Source organism: Triturus cristatus, chromosome 3_1 (assembly GCF_964204655.1).
Source record: "Triturus cristatus chromosome 3_1, aTriCri1.1, whole genome shotgun sequence".
Lineage (NCBI taxonomy): Eukaryota > Metazoa > Chordata > Amphibia > Caudata > Salamandridae > Triturus > Triturus cristatus.
This window is the reverse complement of record NC_140583.1, coordinates 438,604,367-438,624,301: the sequence shown is the minus strand read 5'-3', so window position 1 is coordinate 438,624,301 and position 19,935 is coordinate 438,604,367. Positions and strand designations below refer to the sequence as shown.

The window sequence follows — 19,935 nt, the reverse complement described above, 5'->3', positions numbered from 1 at the left end:
AGAAATGTTTCTCTAGAATTTTTTTTTTTTAAATTTTATGATACAGAGCATTGCTTCCGTGGCTAAATATCACACATTCGAAATATGCTTCATGGCATAACACAACACTTGTATGTTCCTTGGAAATGTAAAGCATTAAGGTTTGCACAAAAAATGTTTATCCTGGAACGTTAGAGGGCGCCCGAACCCCCAAAAAGGACGCCAAGTCTTAGAATATATGACCAGACATGCCATCCAAATAGCTTTCTTACGAGGGACACATTATGCATTGCTCCAATCACACCGAAATACAACAGCCTGGGGTACCAATCATTTCTTCGCCAATTATAGCACATACTCCAGGGGTGTATGTTTTCAAGTACATAGGACACTCCCTTTCTGGGTGAAGGAAGTGGTCGCAGACGAGGAGGGTAGATATCTTCTGGTTGAAGGTGAACTGGTTAACAAACCGCTTCTGTTGGTTAATATTTATGCCCCTAATGTGGACTCTATAGAGTTCTTCCCCACGGTCGCCACACACATTACAAGATTAGACACTGATAACATATTAATGGGGGGAGAATTCAACATAACCTTATATCCACTAAACCAGATGCTGTACAAGGGCTCACTTCACTGCTACGCTCCTCACTCCTTAAATATCCCTGGAGGATTCAGCACCCCACAGGTCGTGACTACTCATTTTACTCAGCCCCAGATGGTTCATGGTCAAGAATAGACCACTGGTATCTCACTCCCCGGCTCTTATTAGTGGTCCAGTCTATCGACTATCTGCTGCACACACTATCAGATCACTCTCCTGTCCTTCTCACACTTGAGATGCCCAGTGTAGCACACCCACACTCCTCTTGGAGATTCCCGATTGAAGCATTGTTGGATTCGGTCTCCCATAGAGAAGTTGGGGATGCCATTCGGGAATACTTTCAACTAAACGAAGGCACAGTGGAATGGCAGTCTATGCTATGGGACGTCTTTAAAGCTTACATTAGAGCAGTGTGTATAGCCAAACAAGCTGGAGTGTTATGGTCCATACGCAGAGAACTCTAGATGGTGAAGGGGAAACTCTGGGATATTGACACAGCTGCGCGGATGACCCCCCCTCTTGCTGCATGACCGAGCGACACTGCTGACAGAATTCAATGAACTAGCAGCACGGTAACTTATCTGGGTAAACATTTTAGAGCACGAGCATATGGCAAAGATGAACGACCAGGTAGAACACTCGCCAGACTACTCCGCCCCCATCACACAACTTAACTTAGACGAAGGGGCTACACTACCAAAGGGAGATGGAATCACTGCGGCATTCTTATCCTACTATATCAAACTTTATACCATGCGCATCCCACCCTTTGAATGGCCCTTGCAGATTACTTAGAAGAGCTTTGGATAGATGAGGGACAGCGCCAATTTCTAGTCACCACCATCGATGAGGACGAAATGAAACTAGCAATTGATGGTCTTGCTGGCAACTGAACCCCCAGCTCGGACGGCCTAACAGGTAAATTTTACAAAGCTTACAAGACCCTATTGGCCCCTCGATTACTAGAGGTATATGCGGAGGCTCTGCAGTAGGGCTCTCTCTCCCCTACTATGCGGGAAGCTATAATCAAACTTCTACTTCAACCAGGTAAAACGTCCCGAAACTGCACATCGTATAGGCCGTTAACACTCCTTAACCAAAATTAAAAAATCTTAGCCAAAATTCTAGCCACCTGCCTCTCTTTATTAATTGATAAGATCATATGCACCTTCCAGGTGGGATTCGTCCCCAACCGATCCACCACAGTGAGTTTGCACACACTTTTTGCGGTCATTAACCAGATGGAGCCTACCCTCCCAGCAACAGCAGCAATCTTATTAAGTGCCGCAAAGGCATTTTATTCTTTGGAATGGTCCTTTGTATACGCGGTGTTGCAAAAACTGGTGATCCTTGTTGGTTTTGCCAGTCTTATTCGGCTTCTATACACTAACCCTATTGCCCGCCTCAAACTGAATGGCGAGTTATCTCCCCAGTTCGCTCTCACACGGGGCACCAGGGAAGTTTGCCCACTCTCGCACTTGTGGTTCATTATTGCTATGGATCCCCTGGCGCAGCATATCCAGGAGAGACATATCCATCGCTGGTTGAAATTCCATAATGGGCCTCTTGTGGCCTCGCTTTATGCTGATGATACAATGCTATATGTGAGGGAACCGAGTGTTAACGTCTCTCCGTTACTGCGCATGGTGGTACGATTTGAAGTATACTCAGGACTCACTATCATTTGGATTAAGTTGGAAATCTTTCCGTTGACCCCAGCCACCATTCAGGTCAGTAGAGACTTTCCTTTACGGTGGTGAACTCCACTGACCCCCCCAAAGTATCTGGGCATCTTCCTGCACTGTAGTGCTCCTGAGGTGATTTTCCTCAAATACGGGCCGGCAATTGGCATCCTCACAACACAAGTTGAGCCATGGATCAAACTCCCTCTCTCAATCGCTGGTAGAATCACCATTATGAAAATGGTGGTGGTTTGACGTTTTTTTAATCTCTTTTTAAATATTCCCATCGCTCTCACTGCAAAAAGTTTGACACATTACGTGCCTTCCTTATCTATTTTGTTTGGGTAGAGAATCAGCCACGGATAGGGTGGAACACACTAGTCATGCCGTATCGGTGTGGAGGGTTTAGGGTCCCAGATTTTTACCTGTACTATCTTATCCCCCTAATTCACTTTACATACTATTGGCACCATATGGACGCCCGAATGCAAGATCTGAATCCAGAAAGCTCCCAGATTCACCCGAACTCACTCTCGGTCATACTGCCACAGGGGCTACCGCGAAACCCTGCCGAGATCCAGACACTGCCTACCGCATGCTGGGTATGGTCCAAGCTACAGAGATACTTACATGCTGGGTTCCTGTACTCTCCTTATATACCATTAGCCGATAACCCTTGGCTACCCCAACAAATGAAACACTCACTAAACACACTCTAGCTCCATATTGATTGTGTACTATAGGTGACCTTTTTAAAGACTTGCAGCTGCACACTGTAGGAGACCTAACCTCGAATAGAGACGTGTCATATATGGATTGAGTTTTCATGCACAGGGTGCGCTGCTCCCTAAATGGGGTACTCTCAACTGCGGCAATGGGACCGGCAGATTTCCCACCGCTCACATTGACTATTACAGCATCAGATGGGGCGTATTTAGTATCATGGCTTTAGCACACATCCCTAGCCCTCCACCGGAGAAAAAGCACGTCAAGCCTGGGAACAAGACCTAGGATTCCCACTGACAGACCAAGTATGGTTATATTGCTGCGAGCAAACGCTATACGTATCGAATAACCACCATCATAAATTATTACACTTTAAATACTTACACTGCTCGTACATTACACCACATCTTCTGGCCAAGATGGATTTCAGCATACCACACACATGTACCAGATGTGCTGTAGATCAAGTGGGTTTTTCACATCTGGCCCGGAACTGTGGACCCATTTTGGCATACTGCGGAGAGGTCTTCCTACTGCTGTCCTTGATAGTAGAACATACAATACAACCTACACCGTTAATGGCCTTGCTGGGTTACTTTAAGCCCTTGCAGAAAGGAAGGCAACGGTTCACTGCCATTGCCTTGCTCATTGCAAAAAGACAGGTCTCCCTGCAGTTCTGACTGTGAAGCCTGGATTCACGACCTGAAATATTGCGATATCAACAGTGACATATATGCGACATGGCAACCGCCGGCCACACGTCTGAAAGATATTTGGCAATCGCTGAAGACCTACCTGCAGACGTATCCACTAAAGATTAACTAAAAATTATTTGCAGACTTTGACTTATTGGGCTGTCCCCTGCGGCGCGGGGCAGGATGTGTAATGCATGCTATCCCTTGGTACCGCTGAAGTAACATACCCACCGGGAGGAGGAGGGATTCGTGCACACAGACTGAAGCATGTTTATGGACTTGTAAAGTGAATACTGAAGGGGCAATGGTTATAGTATAGTGCGCGTCCTGCATTGCCTACCTTACTGAGCTATGGATGTCCTAGGGGATTATACATCGGATATATGACTATTCAGTATTGATACCCATAGTAAGAATGTTTCGCACGGAAAATGGTTGTGATGGCTATTTCTTATATTGAAGAAGAACTCTGTATTGAGTTTGTTGTTTGACTTACTTTGTTATGTTTACTACATTCTGATATGTTTGAGACTTGGTCTCTTGTTGGATGCTGATATTGTACCTCTGTCTACAACGAAAATCGCAATAAATAAAAGTTTTATAAAAGGGGAGACTTTGGAGGTGCCCAATATGTAAAAATGAGGTAAATTATCACTTTTAAAGTGACCATCCCACCAAAGTTGAGTTTCCTTACAATTTACTTTTAAAGCCTGTCTACAAAGCCAGGCTGCCTTTAAAATGACAGCAGGCACTCAGCAGTGTACACATGCAAGTGCAGGAAATCTGATGGGCCACTAAACCTCTGTGCCATATTATATATTAGAGACTTATCGGGCCTGTCACTACCAATTGTGAGAATTTACTTTTAAAGAAAGGCTGCAATGCAGGACTGCCTTTAAAAGGACAGCAGGCACACAGCAGCGCATATATGCAAGTCCAGGAAATCTGCTGGGCCTCCAAACCTTGGGTAGAGGAGTTGGCCTAACGGCTAGGGCGGCCAACCTCGAATCTGGGGAACTGGTTTCGAGTCTCGTCAATGACGCTGAACTTCCTGTAATTCTGGGCAAATCATTTAATCTCCCGTGCCTAACAAAAATTATTGTGACCTCGTGTAATGCAACTGGTGCTATGTAAAGCGCTCTGATACCCGATTCGGGTCAAGTTCGTGCTATATAAAACGCTGTAAAAATAAAAAAATAAAAAAAACCTCCGGGGTTCTGTCATTGTCAATTGTAAGTGTACCCTATTGTGTGTACCTTTTTATTAAATATATGGCCCTGAAACTGGTTAGCCGAGCCCAGGGTACAGTCAGAGTCAGTTACCACCAGTATCATTCAGAAAAAAATGGGGGCAAAAAGCCAAAAGGATGACCTTTAATGTTCCTTCTAGCTGTGCTCTTTTTACTTCTTTCTTTTTTATTTTTACTCCTTTCTTTTTCCTTTCTCTTCCTTCCTTTCTTTCCCTCTTTCTTTTTCCTTTTTTGCTTCATTCTTTTCCTTTCATTTTTCTTTTATCTTTTTCCTTTCCATTGTTTTCTTTTCTTTTAATTTCTTTCTTCTGTGCCTTTCTTTTTCCCTTTCTTCGTTCCTTCTCTTTCTTTCTCTCTCTTTCTTTCTTTTTTTCTCAAAGACAAGAGGCTTGCAACCAATGCCAGGCTGACATTTTTTAGATATGTGTTAGCCAAGACATTTTGTTTTTCAAAAACTAGGTGTACAACATGATTACTAATATGAGCTTCAGCCAGATTTCATCCATTAATCTGTGGTTGGTGTCATTCACATTTTTCCACCCACTCCAGGAGGCATTAAGGGGCAATGGGCTAGGCTACTTCAGCCATTGGCTGACTCACTGCAAGTTATGGCATGCTGCCCTTTCACAAGGAACACAAAAAAACAATGACAAAACAAGAATTGCCAGAAGGGTGGCGGTCAACGGCAGACCATTTGGCTTTGCCAATGCTTGTTTGTTTATATCTGATCAACCCAAAGCAGAACATCGACATCGATCTGCAAATGTCGGCGTCCATGAGTAGTATGATGTCTCGTCTCTCATTTGGTTCAAGTTTTAAATATTTTTTTGCACACATTCAGAATGGCTAAAATATATATACGATTCTAACCAAAGGAATTTATATTTTTGCCCGTATTTCAGGGAAACTGAAACATGTACTGGCAAAGAATAAAACATTTTTCCTGTACCTATAGTTTTTATAGAGGTCCTAGCATTGTAATGTCTGTGAGAAATAATTGCATTCCTTTGAGTCTAATATCTATAATTTAGCTTCAAGTACTCACTGAATGACCTGTTTCTTTTTAAGTTGTTGGGCGCTACTGCCGTAGAAGACAAGTTGCAAGAAGGGGTACCCGAGACCATCACCAGTTTGCTAATGGCTCACATAAAACTCTGGATTCTAACGGGAGACAAGCAAGGCAAGACCATCAGATTTTGTTGTTGTCGGTCTTTGAAAGATTGTAATTATATATTTTTAATGTATACTTCAATGAAATTTGATGTTTCAAAAGGGCAGTCTGCTTGGGGTTCTAGCTTTAATAATGATTTTAAACCCATTTCAATTTAATGTTTTTACTTGATTCAGACCTCAACTGAGGTCAACAAATACATAAATATAAAATAGCAATATTTAAAAGTATAAATATAACTATTTTATATTTATGTACTTGTATTGGTTGACCTCAGTTGAGGTCTGAATCAAATAAAAAAAGTTATTGAAATTGAAATTGAAACCCATAGTATTTGTTCTTCGGGGGTTTCTAACATACCAAAATAAGAAAAAGGTTCGGCTGAAATGGATGGATAACGTAAATCTGTCTTTCATCTGAGACTGTCTCTCAAAAAAGGTTTCGATTTCCAACCAATGTACTCATGTTTTACTATAAATAGTAGCGCAGCCGATGTGCATTTGTTTGGAAGGATCCCAGAAAAATTAAGGAATATATTCTTGGAACCCACAATATATGCTAATGTGACCAAAAATGTTTGCATTTTATTTTATCCATGTGTTTTTTATAGATTGTGCCATTTATGGATGTACTCTGGTTTTGTGCTGGCTGGATGGTTTTGCCTGTTTTATATTCTTTCAATTGCCATTCGCTTTCGCTGCTTTGTTACTCTTTGCTTTATATATTCCAGGGTACATTGCACACACAGCACCAGCAGCCTTCTTTGGTTTTGGCTCTACTGGTTCCGACCAATGGCCTTCGCTATGTTCATTGGCAGATGGATTGCTAAGTGCTTGAAAGTATTTAATTAGGGAACACGAGACCGTATTATAGAAAGTAGCCCAGGGGGGCACAATAAGTGTTTCCTCCCCTTTTTGCACAATGTGGGATTTTACTAATCCGCCTCTGCGCCATGGATCGAGGCTGTGTGTGGTGCAAGATAGTCTGTGTGCATGCGCAGTAGATGATAGCAGCAGTAGGCCAATCTTAGTAGATATAGTTCTTCATTATATTTTCTCCTTCGCACAATGCAACCGAGTTAATTTTTATGCTGCTGTTCATAAAACAATTAGTACATCAGGGCCTTAGTGCATCCCCAACCAGCACGCTTTGGAAGTAGACAAAGAGGGTTCCAGCGATCCCTCAGGTACCCCTTCTGCAGGCAGGTGCAGTCGCTCACCACTCTGGCAGGTACAGTCATTCAGTGTACCTGCCAGGAGTGGTATCTTAGCCCCCTTTTATATCAGGGTAGTTCACAGTGAAAGGCGGACCAGTGGCTTCAACGTGCAGGTCCATTCTTCACGAATGCGCTGTACGTAGTTCAAGCACACGTTCACACCTGCACTGGGAACAATGTATTTGCTGGAATAGAGTGTGCTGTCTCAGTCAGTGCCCTGTGCACAGTCCAGTGGCGGACGGTGACATTTGAAAGTGGTGAGGGCGCAAAATGATTGTTATACTGCACCGTAGTGAGCGAGCGTAGCGAGTGAGCCTGAACAACCTAAAGAGTGTTCGGGGGTTCTCCCTCCGCGAAAATTTTGAAAAAAGAGTGGAAAAATGGGGCATTTTCAAGCAAGGTTGAGAAAGCAGGAAGGTTAATAAAACAATTGTGAGAGTCCAGTTATTACATTAATAAAGAGATGTCATATAACATAGGTAGCTGCTTATTCAGTATAACCACAGAGCTTCATAACAGACTTCAAGATATAATGCTTTTCTGAGTACCTCACAGATGTTTTTTATTTAACAAACAACTAGCAGCATTCAACATATTGTTTACTTTTTGTATCTAAAATTAGCACGTCTGTTTTTAAGAGCAGCAAAATGTTCAATAACTTGAATGTTAAAGTCTGGGATTCTTTTCACTAGTTTGCTCTTTATAGTGAGCATTGCCAAAGCATTTAGTCTTTTCTCAAGCATAGTGTTCCTCAGGAACATCTTAATCCTCTTTAATGTGGAAAAACACCGTTCTGACTCTGCTGTTGTCATAGGAGTGGTAATGACAATTTTTAGTAAAGCCACTGTCCCCGTAAGTGACTTTTCCATATTAAGTTTATGAATTAAAGCCAGCAAAGACATGGCACTTTTGGCCTTCCGGTACACAGGCATCGCGTACAGTACAGTCAACTCAGTTTTCAGGTCCTGTTTGTTGAGCATAGGATAAGCTTCCACAGCGTCATACTGACCATGCTCAGGGAAGGATTCATCATATTTTGCAAAGTGTTCACTTTGCAATAATGTGGCACTCACCAAATGTCTGGTGAAAGAAAAACGTTCTTCTGCACGCACAATTACAATGCATTTCGGACCAGACTGGTGATGTTTTTCCTGTGGCTTGAAAAAGTAGAATCCTCTGGCAGTTTGCTGTCTAAATTGTCAACTTCATCTCTCACTTTGCTTATGCTTTCGACAAACATAGTGGTATAATATGTCGACAGATAACATTATCTCATGAAATGAAAACAGAAAGAACTGAAACTCTCTGTCTTTTAGTGTTCTACCAAAGCCACGGGCTTCACTGTGAGTCTTGAAATCAAAGGTTTCATTGGCTTCTATGGCGTCAAAACATTTCCGAAGGCCCTCCCTATATTGGGTTATACAGGGATAACTGGCTTGTGGTGGCCAAGCATTCATAGCGACGTCGCTTTTTTGATCTTTCGATGTTGGCTCTTCCTATCATTGTGAAGCAGAATTCACCAAGCGTTGGATTGTTCACCCACTAATAGGGAACGTGAGCTGGGTTTATACCATTGTGAGACAGGTTAGTTTTACCCTACTGATGATGTTTTGTTTCAATAATAATCCTGCTCAGTACGAGAGGAACTGCAAGTTCAGACAATTGATGTATGTGCTTGGCTGAGGAGCCAATGGGGTGAAGCAACCATCTGTGGGATTATGACGGAATGCCTCTAAGTCAGAATCCCCCCTAAACCGTAACAATACCACAGTGCTGTGGAGCCTCGGTTGGCCTGGGATAGCCAGCCTCTTTTGGGGGCAGTGCGTAGAGCCGCTCGCTTGGGGACCATAGCGCTGACGGAAGGGGGCCGCCTCCATCGCCCTTAGTGCACAGCATGTTCATGGGGCACTCGGTGCTAAATCATTTGTAGACAACCTGATTCTGGGTCAGGGTTCTGTAAGTAGCAGAGCTGGGTGACCAGATGTCCCTGCAGGCTGGGTGACCAGATGGCCGGCCTGCCGGCCCGCCTGATTTCTACTTTTGTCCTTCCCCAGGGTTCCATAATAGTCAAGCAAAATGGGTTCCTGCCCCTGGGCTGCGGGAAGGTGGAAGGTGCACCCACCTGAGTCAGCACCCTGTAGCCAGTGCAGGGAGGCCGCAGAGCGGGAAGGACTGCTTAGCTTGCTGCTGGCTCCGGGCCAAGGAGTGGCAGGAGACCAGCCCTGCATGAAAAGGGAACTGAGCTGGAGCAGGAGCAGGAGCCCGGGAGGGCTCGGAGAAGCCCTGAGCAGCCGGCCCCTGGGCACGGTCCGGGAATTCAGCAACATGTGGATGTCCCGCACCGCCCAGGAGGTACGGTCAGCAGGCCAGGTGCAGGGCTACCCCTTCTAAGGGTGAGCGGGGCCTAGCAGAGGGGAAGCAGCAGGCCAGTGAATCTGCCCTCTTCTCCGGCAGAGAGGGAGGCCCTTGAGTCAGAGCTCTGGTGGGGCCTAGTCTCCGTGTGGGCAGGGGGAATTGTGCTCCACGGGCAGTGGGGCCCAGGAACGGTCCAGACCAGTCGATCGTGCCTATGTGGCGAGTTTGGGCTGCTGGTTGGAAACACACCAAGCGTGGACCCTGTTGAGGGTTTCTGAGCCTGAGAGAGGACAGGGCTGGGCAGGGTCGAGAGCCAGCAGGCCTGGGTGTGCTAGGCCACTGGAGTAGGAGATGCTGCCTCCTGCGCGGCCGGGACCCGGGCTCTGATGGGCCCTGAGGTGCGTCCACCTGGCCTGGCCAGGTTCTCCCTGATTGGCTGGCGTCAGCAGCAAGAACTGGGCCCTAGGCTCCGGTGGGCCCTGGGATGCAGAAGCCCCCCGTCATGCAGGCCAGCCAAGGCTCTGGGTGCTGAGGACGGGGTCCATCGGGCCCGGTGTGGTTCTCCCCGGCCTGACTGGGTCCGGAAGCGGGGATCAGGCCAGGGGCTTGAGCTCCGTCGGGCCCTGGGGTGCAGGAGCCCTCGTCCTCTGGGCCAGCCGAGGATCCGGATGCTGGGGGCAGGAGGGTCCATTGGAGCCCGGGGAGGCTCACACTCGCCGGGCTGGGTTCAGAAGCTGAGACTGGACCTGGGACTTGAGCCCCAGCAGGCCCTGGGGCTCTGGGAACCCCCCATCCTGCAGCTGGCCATGGGTCCGGGTACTGGGGACGGGTGTCCATCAGGGCCTGGGGAGGCTCTTCCCAGCCAGGTTGGGTTCAGAAGCGCAGGCCGTGCGCTTTGCCTGGGCTCGGGCTGGCGGGCTCTGGGGTGCTGGAGCCCCCCGTCCTGCGGCCGGCTATGGGTCCGGATGCTGGGGACGGGGGTCCCTCACCATGTTGGATTCAGAAGCGCAGACCATGCCCCGGCAAGCCCTGGAGACAGGCGGGAACCCTTCCGTTAAGGCGATGGGCGGACATATTGGTGTGCTTCGAGCCCGGCCATCTGTTCGTGCCTTTCCCCTCGACCATCTGGTCACGCGCAATGCTTTCCAATGGGGCGACCAGATGACCGTGCTGCCCTGGGAGTTCCAATGAGGGTTCGTTCATCTCCCCGACCCCGCCCAGGGCACCAGGAGGTCAGGCGGCTTCGCACCCTGGGTCCCCTCTGTCCCTCAGTGCGCACGGGTAGCCAGAAAGAAGGGTAGCCTTCCTCCGGATTACTAGGGACGGGGTATGGCGGAATCTTTCCCAGTCTGGTGGTTCTCAGCCGGCGAGCAGATGGACCAGGACTGAGCAACACCCCCTCCCCCGTCTGAGGCTCCATCGTCCAGCCCACCACGTGGCAAAGAGCCCGGGACGGGTTCCATTGGTCCTGTGCAGTCCCCTCTTGGACGTCCAGACCACAGAGAGCTCTGGTCCCGGGCCCTGGGCGGCCTCCCCTGTGTGGCCTGGCCTGGAACCGCCGGGCAGGCCCAGGGGGACCAGGGCTCCGTTGAGCTCCGCCATGGGCCTGGGTCGAAGGTCCCTTGGGGATCTCCATTGGCAGCCCGGGACATGAGGCCCAGCAGGGGTCTCCAAGCTCCCCAGGACGCAGAGCCCCCGAGCCCTCCAAGGGCAGGCGGGAGCCTTCGCGTGAAGGCTCTTGGCGGGCAGATTACCCTCCTTCGGGCCCAGCCATCTCGTCGCACCCTTGCCCTCGGCCATCTGGTCGGGCCCAATGCTTTCCAAAGGGAAGTCCCGATGAGGACCCGTTTGCCTCCCTGAACCCGGGCCCAGGCTCCAGGAGGTCGGTCACCTTCGCACCTTGGGGTCCCCCTTCAGTCGGTGCGCACTGGTTACCAAGAAGAGGGTTAGCCTTCCTACGGATTACTAGGAACAGGGTACTCCTGACTTCCTCTCAGCCTGGCGGTTCTCAGCCTGGCAACCAGACGGGCCAGGACGTCTCCCAGTCCGGGGTTCCAGCCCAATGCTTGGCAAGGCGCCCAGTACTCAGGAGCTCCAAACGAGACCCCTGAGGTCCCTGGGGAGGGGGCCCTACCCACCCTGGCTCCGTCCTTGGGCCTGTCGCATGGCAGGGTGCCAGGGACGTGGTTGTGGAGGCCTTCCCTGCACTTCCGGGCCCAGTAGCACCAACCGGTGTCCAGGGGCCCCGTGGGGCCCCAGAGGTCACGCTTCCTTCCTGGGCTCCATCCCCCGGCCTGCCGCTCCGCCGAAGGTCCGGGATGGGGTTCTGTCAGGCCCGGGGAGTCTCCCCCTGCTTGGCTGGGCTCAGGAGCTCCAAACAAGGCCCCTGAGGGCCGTAGGGAGGGCGCCCTTCCGACTCCTGGCTCCGTCCTTGGGGTTGCTGCGAGTCAGGCCCCCCAGGACGGGGTCCAGCGGGGCCAGGGAGTCCTCCCTTGAGTGTCCGGGCCCGGGAGCTCTGACAGAGTCCATTGGCCTGCTGGACCTCGGGTTGGGCACTCACGTCCTGGGCTCTGTCTCCTGGCCTGCCGCTCCGCTGAAATCCTGGGATTGGATTCTGTCAGGCCCGGGGAGCCTCCCCTGGCTTGGCCGGGCTCAGGAGCTCTGAACAGGGCCCCCGAGGGCCCTATGGAGGGCTCCCTCCCCATCCCGGGCTCCGTCCTATGGCCTGCGCCTGTTTGCCTCATCCGGGATGGGGCCTGTGGGGCCGGGTAGTCCTCCACTGAGCATCCGGGCCTGGGAGCTCAGACAGGATCCAGGTGCCCCGCCGGGCCCCGGGGCGGGTGCTCCTACTCTGGGCGTTAGGGCACGGAGCGACCATATAGCAATCCTTCCAGCCCTACCATCTGGTCGCGCTCAATGCTTTCTAATGGGGCGACCAGATGGCCAGGTTGCCCCCAAAGTCCCGATGAGTGCTTATTTGCCTCCCCAATCCCAGCAAGGGCTTCAGGAGGTTGGGTCCCCTCCGTCACCCGGTGCGCACGGATTACAAGAAAGGAGGGTATTTTTCCTCCAGATTACTAGGGAGAGGTTACCTTGGACCTCCGTGAAGTCTGGTGATTCTGAGCCAGGGGTAGGCAGGGCCCGCCCGCCTTCGCTCCCAGGGGCCAGGGTCCACGCCTGCCGCCCAGCCCTTCCCGATGGGCCTCTCCTCTGAGCCTGCCTGCCCCTTGTACTCCGATCGATTGGGCACGCTCAATCTGTTTAGGGATGGACTGCCTGGCCAGCATCAACTGTTGTTTCAAGCAAAGAGCTTCTACCCTGGATGGATCTTCCAACTCAAGGGCCTGCTGCCTGGCGTGAGCCCCTTCACCCTACCCAGCAGAGTGAAGGCCAAATGGCCCCAGCATCTCATGCCCCCCAGTGGTCCGACCAGAGTTCAAGGGATTGGGTGGTGCCAGGCCCTTGGACGCCGCCTCCCAGAAGGTCTGTAGCCCTGCAAGCCACGCTGTCACCCCTCTCTACCCAGCGCATTTCTGCAGCAGCTCAGAATCACCATTCCGAGGGGTGCCGACGCCGCCCAGCCACACTCAGCGATCAGATGGCCCTGCGGACTGGTTGACCAGTTGGCCGGCCTACTGGCCAGCCGGCCAGCCAGACTCCTACTGTTGTCCTTTCCCAGGATTCTGTGTAGTGGAGGCTTAATTGTCAAGGAAAATGGGCTCCCCAGGCAGGCCCGCGGGGAGAGGACGTGGCCTGGGTTCCTGCCCCAGGGCTCCAGGAAGGTAGACCGCCCGAGTCAGCACCCTGAGCCCAAGGGTCTGGGGGTGGGGGTAACAGTCAGTAGCCAGGGCAGGGCGGCTGCAGAGCGTGGAGGTCAGGGAGCTAGCAGTCCCGTGTCTGCCAGTGCCTCCCCGGGCTGAGACCACCCCCACTGAAAGGCCCTGCCACCCTGGGACCTCCCACGCCAGAGTCCCGGCCAGACCGGGCTTCGGGTAAACGAGGAGCAGCCCTTCTCATGCGGCAGGGAGCCTGGAAGAGAAGGAGCCATGGGCCTGCGAGGGGACCCCGGATCCCCACGGTGGGAGGCATGCGGGAAGGGGAGCCACCTGGCTCTACCCTTCCGGCGCCTCCGACCTGGTAAGGTTGGGGTGGGCTACTCACCAGCCTGCTGGCACCACTCGTGCAGCTCGGCAACGGATGGTTGATGTGCAGGTGGAGCGACCCTCCCTCGTTGCCAGGTACCCAGTTCGTCCCGGTCCCGTACGGCCAGGCCGAGGGGTTTGAAGACTCGCACGGTACCTTCCGGTTACTCCGGGAGGGACCGGCAGCTGTGGGGCTGCCTGCTCTCATCACTCCGAGAGCCCAGCTCCCCTGCAGGTGGGAGGAGGGACTCCCGGGCCGAGCGCCTGGTAGCGTGCCGGGATCCAGTTTCGCCTCTGACATGTTGGAACAATGTAGGTAAGAGTAGTCGGCAAGTCAGATTTGGAATAAGGATTGGCTCTAAGCCCGGCGATCCCACAACATTCCTACACAGAAAAGTGAGGAAAATTTGATTTTTTTTCAGCTAAATTTGAGGTTTGCAGGGATTCTGGGCACGGAATCGTTGGGGGTATCCACGCAAGCCATACCTCACTGGACTCCCCAGGGTGTCTGGTTTTTATAAATGTGTGGGTTTGGTAGATTTCCCTAGATGACTGCTGAGCCCAGGGCCAAAAACCCAGTTGCCCCCTTGCAATACTGGGTCGTTTTGTGATAGGTAATTTTGATGTCTCCACAATACATTTAGGGGCCATGCTTGTTGCAGGTACTTGACCCACCCACATGAATGAGGTACCATTTTTATCAGGAGACTTTGTGGTCCTGCGCAGATTCCAGAGCTTTCCATCACAGAAATGTGGGGAAAATGTGTTTTTTTTAAAACTAAGTTTGAGGTTTGCAAGGGATTCTGAGTAACAGAACCTGGTGAGAGCCACACAATTCACCCAATCCTGGATTTCTCTGGGTGTCTAGTTTTCCAAAATGTATCGGTTTGCTAGGCACCGGCAGAGCTAGGGTTCAAAATCTACAGCTAGGCACTTTGCAAAAAAAGGATTAGTTTTCACTGTAAAAATGTGGTGTGTCCACGTTGCGTTTTGCGCCATTTCCTGTCGCGGGCACTAAGTCTACCCACACAAGTGAGGTGCTATTTTTAACGGAAGACTTTTACAAATGCGGGATGGTTGGAATTTTGTGGCTCCATGCAGATTCCAGAACTTTTCATCACAGAAATGTGAGAAAAATGTGTTTTTTTGACTAAGTTTGAGGTTTGCAAGGGATTCTGTGTAACAGAACCTGGTGGAAGCCAAACAAGTCACCCCATCCTGGATTCCCATGGGTGTCTAGTTCTAGAAAATGTATAGGTTTGCTATGTTTTTCTAGGTGCCGGCAGAGCTAGGGTTCAAAATCTACAGCTAGGCACTTTGTAAAAAAGGGTCAGTTTTCACTGTAAAAATGTGGTGTGTCCACGTTGCGTTTTGGGCTGTTTCTTGCCGCGTGTAGTAGGCATGCCCAAACATGTAAGGTACCATTTTTATTGGGAAACTTTGGGAAATGCTGGGTGGGTGGAAGTTTGTGGATCTGCGCAGATTCCAGAACTTTCCAATCACTGAAATCTGAGGAAAATGTGTTTTTTTAACAAGGTTTGAGGTTTGCAAGGGATTCTGGGTAAAAGAACCTAGTGAGAGCCACCAAGTCACCCCATCCTGGATTCCCCTTGGTGTCTAGTTTTAAAAAATATAGAGGTTTGCTATGTTTCTCTAGGTGCCGGCTGCGCTAGGACCGAAAATCCACAGGTAGGCACATTCCGAAAAAAAGTCAGTGTCTAGTGGGCTTTCTGCTGCCCTGGGGTGGGGTGAAATCGGGGGCTATAGCCCCGATATGCCCCAAACGGGGGCAGAAAGACTCACAAAAAACACTCTTCACAACGGCTGACCCAAGGTTCAGCACATCAATCCCTGTATGTGAAAATTAAGAGTCCTATGAATCAACTTCCAGAACCCGCTGCCGTTGAGCTCCACTGGAACCCAGAAAAAGTCAATTCTTAAAGAATGGAAGGTGCCCCAGGAATGAAGTCAAAGCCATAGAAGTAAGTCCATCACATTCCTTTATTATTCATGGTTGTAGAAAATGGGCATCAGTCAACGTGTTTCGTTCCAATGAAGGAACTTCAACAGGGCTAAAACAATTTACACTAGACATAACATAAGTCATGACGCAAAACATAACATACATATATATTAATCAACATGTAAAAAAGCACACATGGAAAGTGACGCACATTACCCAGTTACAAAAGTACACAATAACATCATAAGACGGCCCACCACTATATAGAAATTACACACAAATATAATACATATATATACATATAAAATCCAAATGGAAAAAGCGAGATATAACTGATATAATGATATAATGATATAATGACCACCACACAGACATGAAATTTTCCCAATTAAATCAATAAATAGAAATGCATGTTCTAAATCATTATTCAAAAAGCCAGTGCTTAAGAAAAAAGGGGGGAAAACAGAAGAAAAGGAGAATAGAGCACAGGGAGATTCAGAATGCTAATCGCAAAATTGTGCATCACGTCTCACCTTTTTATACAGAATGGAATGTCCAACACGTTCTTAAGTTATATCAGAAATCGACAAGTAGTAATTCAGAAAAGAGCCCCACAATAAGGGTCCAAAAGTATCAGATACAGCCTTGTAGTCTGTGAAAATAACATTGCATTAGCCAATATATAAAGGCACGCGGAAAGGAGCATGCAGGCTCCTGCCATATCTTATGAACTCTGCTATGTAACTTGATGTACAGTATAAATACTATTGTTCGAGAATTATGTCAAGATAACTGGAGCAACAGTATGCAGCATAATACGCCCACATGTTTGTAGTGACAGCTTGAAAGGATATGCTGCCCACTTATGGCGACATTCCTAAAGAAACAGCCTGGTAGCCCAAAGAGGTTACAACAATCTCCTATAACAATATAACCCATAAGGGGATTCGACGGTGAATGACCTCTGTCAAGTGAGTACTCGCATATAATGGAACGCACAAGAGTCATTTGTGGCAATACTTGATGTTATAAAGCAATTCCGTCTGTCCCATAACTTGCACAGCGCAATGTAAGAAACATATTATGCGTGTGTGTGAGAGTACGTAAACACAATGTCCACATTCAAGTGCTCCCCCGTATAACCAATGGCAAAACAATATTAATGTCTAAAAATCCAAGGAACCAACACACATGAAAATTGACCATATTCACAAACATTGAGTGCCTCAAAATCACGAATACTCTCATTAAGGGATTAAACTTACCGGCATGCGGTAATAACATGAACTATAACATTATGACAGCGAGCACCAAAGCTGTGGCTATTCTTTTGGGGGGAGGGGGGGGAGGCATTGGAATGCCCATTCTGGGCAGCCCCCACCGCTACGTATAAAAAAGCCAGCAATAATCGCTGGCTCCTAGTGGGCTCTCTGCCCCCCCCCGCGGGGGCAAATCATGGGCTACTGCCCCCTTCTGCCTCCTAGGGGGGCAGAAAGACTGTGGCATCTTTTTGCGGGGGTGGGGGCACTTGCATGCCCATTCGGGGCAGCCCCCACCCCGAACTTTGGAAAAGAAAATCCCTGGTGGCTAGTGGGCTTTCTGCTCCCCAGGGGTGGGGGGGGCAGATAAGTGGCTGTTAACCCATCTGCCTCCCAGTGGGGGGCAGAAAGACTGTAGCCTTTTTTTTGGGAGGGTGGGGCATTGGCATGCACATTCTGGGCAGCCGCCACCCCTACGTATATCAAAAATAAAATCCCTGGCGCTTAGTGGGATGGCTAAGTTTCACATGACACATAGCTAGATTAGACTGCCGGAAGGGCTCGACTAAGAAAGAAAAAATGTTGACCCCCTTTCTCTCACTTGGTTCCTGATAGTACGACTTCCAGTACCTCTTTAGAGGTATCTGAAAATACAGAACCTCTGGGTCTCTTAAAGCTTCCTAGTCCAAGGATTAAGACAAAACTCAATGAGTTGGCGAGACTAGTGGTGGTTGTCATTGGACTCCTCATCAATGACAAGTTAAAAAAGGCTGGTTTTTGGATTCACAGATCTTGGAAGGTGCGTGGTGCCCAGATCCCTCAGACCTCCAGTTAGATCTTGCTTGCTGCCTTTGTCAGATATGAAGACTAAAAAATGTTTTTTAAAAAGTGTATCATACTCATCTTATTTAGAACGGTGGATTCCAACTGGCTTTGATGCATTCCAGTCAGTCGAAAACCGCTCGGTCTAACAGGGACGTGGTTTCAGGAGGGGTGCGTGGGGTGTGAAACCGCCCAAATAAATGCATTCTTGGCTTGATAGTTGGATCTGGGGCCCTGAGTCGGGTCTGCTATGTCTGTGTGTTGGTTTTCTCACCATGTGCCAAGAATAACATTTCAAAACATTGACTTCTAATGTAAAACAGGAGAGCGAGGGAGAAAGAGACTGAGATACCCATCTGGTGGCTGAATTTAAAAATGTGAAACCAGATAACCTGGAATCAACACCGACTTCCCTACTTGTCCAAATTGTGTGAGCTTAGGCAAACACTCATTTTCACAGAGCCTGCTTTTCTTTATTATCACATGTGAAAGTACTTTTAAATACTTGAGTTCAGGTTGTGCACTGTACAGGCACCTTTTCTGTTTGACTTAATAGACTTTAAAGTTGTTCCATCCATAATAAGAATCAAGGGCACATTTAGGGTTTACTTGACTAGTGACTTGCCTATTAGTTCAATAATGGGTTTGTTGTGGTAACCATTAATGTTTCTAAGTTCATGTTTAACACAAAATCACTTTTAATTATTGTCTGTCTATGCAGTTATATAATGCTTCTGCATGTTCAAGAAATACACTTTTTTAAATTATGAAGAAACTGTATCATTTTTTAACATTGTTTGTTGCACGACATAGATGCCAAATGTTTTCATGGTTTGGCTCCTGCACAGACTCTTGGAGCCAAGCCAGACACCTTAGCTCAGCTCTGGTTCAACTCGCCCTAATAATTTGCTGGTGCGCCCACCTCTGTTTGTGACTCAAGTTTAATACATGGGGCCTCAGTCTCTTGATAACATGATTTATGAAATATAAGTACTAAAAACATTGAGCCCTGTCTACATGCACCTATTTTATACCTCTACCATCATGGCACGTAGCAGTGACATAGAAGGGTGTGTGTAGTGAAAATATATTGAAAATTAGTGATCCCAGGGCAGCGACTGCAGGCCTTTGAGCTGTATATTATTATGGTCATGAATTCCCAGCTAGAACTACCATACCCAGGTGGAATGACAGGGGAGTAGACTCAGGGGGTATGTTTGGGGTATGATATCCCAAAAGCATTCTTGGCTTGGTAGTTAGGTTTGGGGACCCTGAGTCGGGTCTGCTATGTCTGTCAGTTTTTCTTATCATTCTGATGTCACTAAGAGTTTTTCCCTTGATTTGTTTCTTTTTTGGATTGGTAACATAAATATATAAAGTAGTACTTCTGCACTCATAAAAGAATGCCTTGAATGGGTACAAATGTACTACTTATTGGAATTCTCTAACACTGATTTTATTCTTGGGAAGCTGCGCCAGTCTCAGGTTCCCAGGCATACTGCTGGTTATCACACACTAAAAAGGTGATGGCATGCATGCTTGCAAATAGTCTAACCAGTGGCAGTCGCTTAGGGTAACATTTCACTTATTGTGCCATCCTAGACATAGGCCTAACTAATGCAAATCAGTATTGATTCTGTGCAACATGCAAACAGTCTGACCCTATCCTTGGTCATTGTGGAGTCTTCAAAGGCCTAACATGCATGGCTGCGCGTAGGCGCTAAATAAGACACGGGAGCCGATCTTAGTTGCACACACACGCGGCTCCGACTGCCGCGCCGAGGCCACGCCTCTTTATTTAAACGAGCTAGCATCTGACGTCACACGTCAGCGCTAGCGCACCTCGGCAGCGTGGAAGGCTAAAACGCCTCACGCGCGCCGAATACTACACTCCTTCCAACCTTTATAAAACATTAAGCAAAACATGAAACCAACGATGAATCTATTACCAGTTTGCCAGTCCTTACAGGTTACACCATATAGTCCGCCAGCTGGGATGACGGTGCCGGGTTCTTCCTCAGGTTGTAGCGGGATGGGCCGCCTCTGGCAAGAGCCACCTCGGGGGTTCTGCG

The 19,935-nt window shown here is 48.7% G+C and overlaps 1 protein-coding gene across 1 annotated transcript in view; it reads left to right on the top strand.

The window, feature by feature from the left end:
- ATP8B4 (ATPase phospholipid transporting 8B4 (putative)) overlaps positions 1 to 19,935 on the top strand; it is a 3,731,093-nt gene that overhangs the window by 2,614,579 nt on the left and 1,096,579 nt on the right. Inside the window, exon 18 of the mRNA XM_085644229.1 lies at positions 6,004 to 6,115. Coding sequence (XP_085500355.1) covers positions 6,004 to 6,115 — 112 coding nt within the window. The remainder of the gene's footprint in view (positions 1 to 6,003; positions 6,116 to 19,935) is intronic.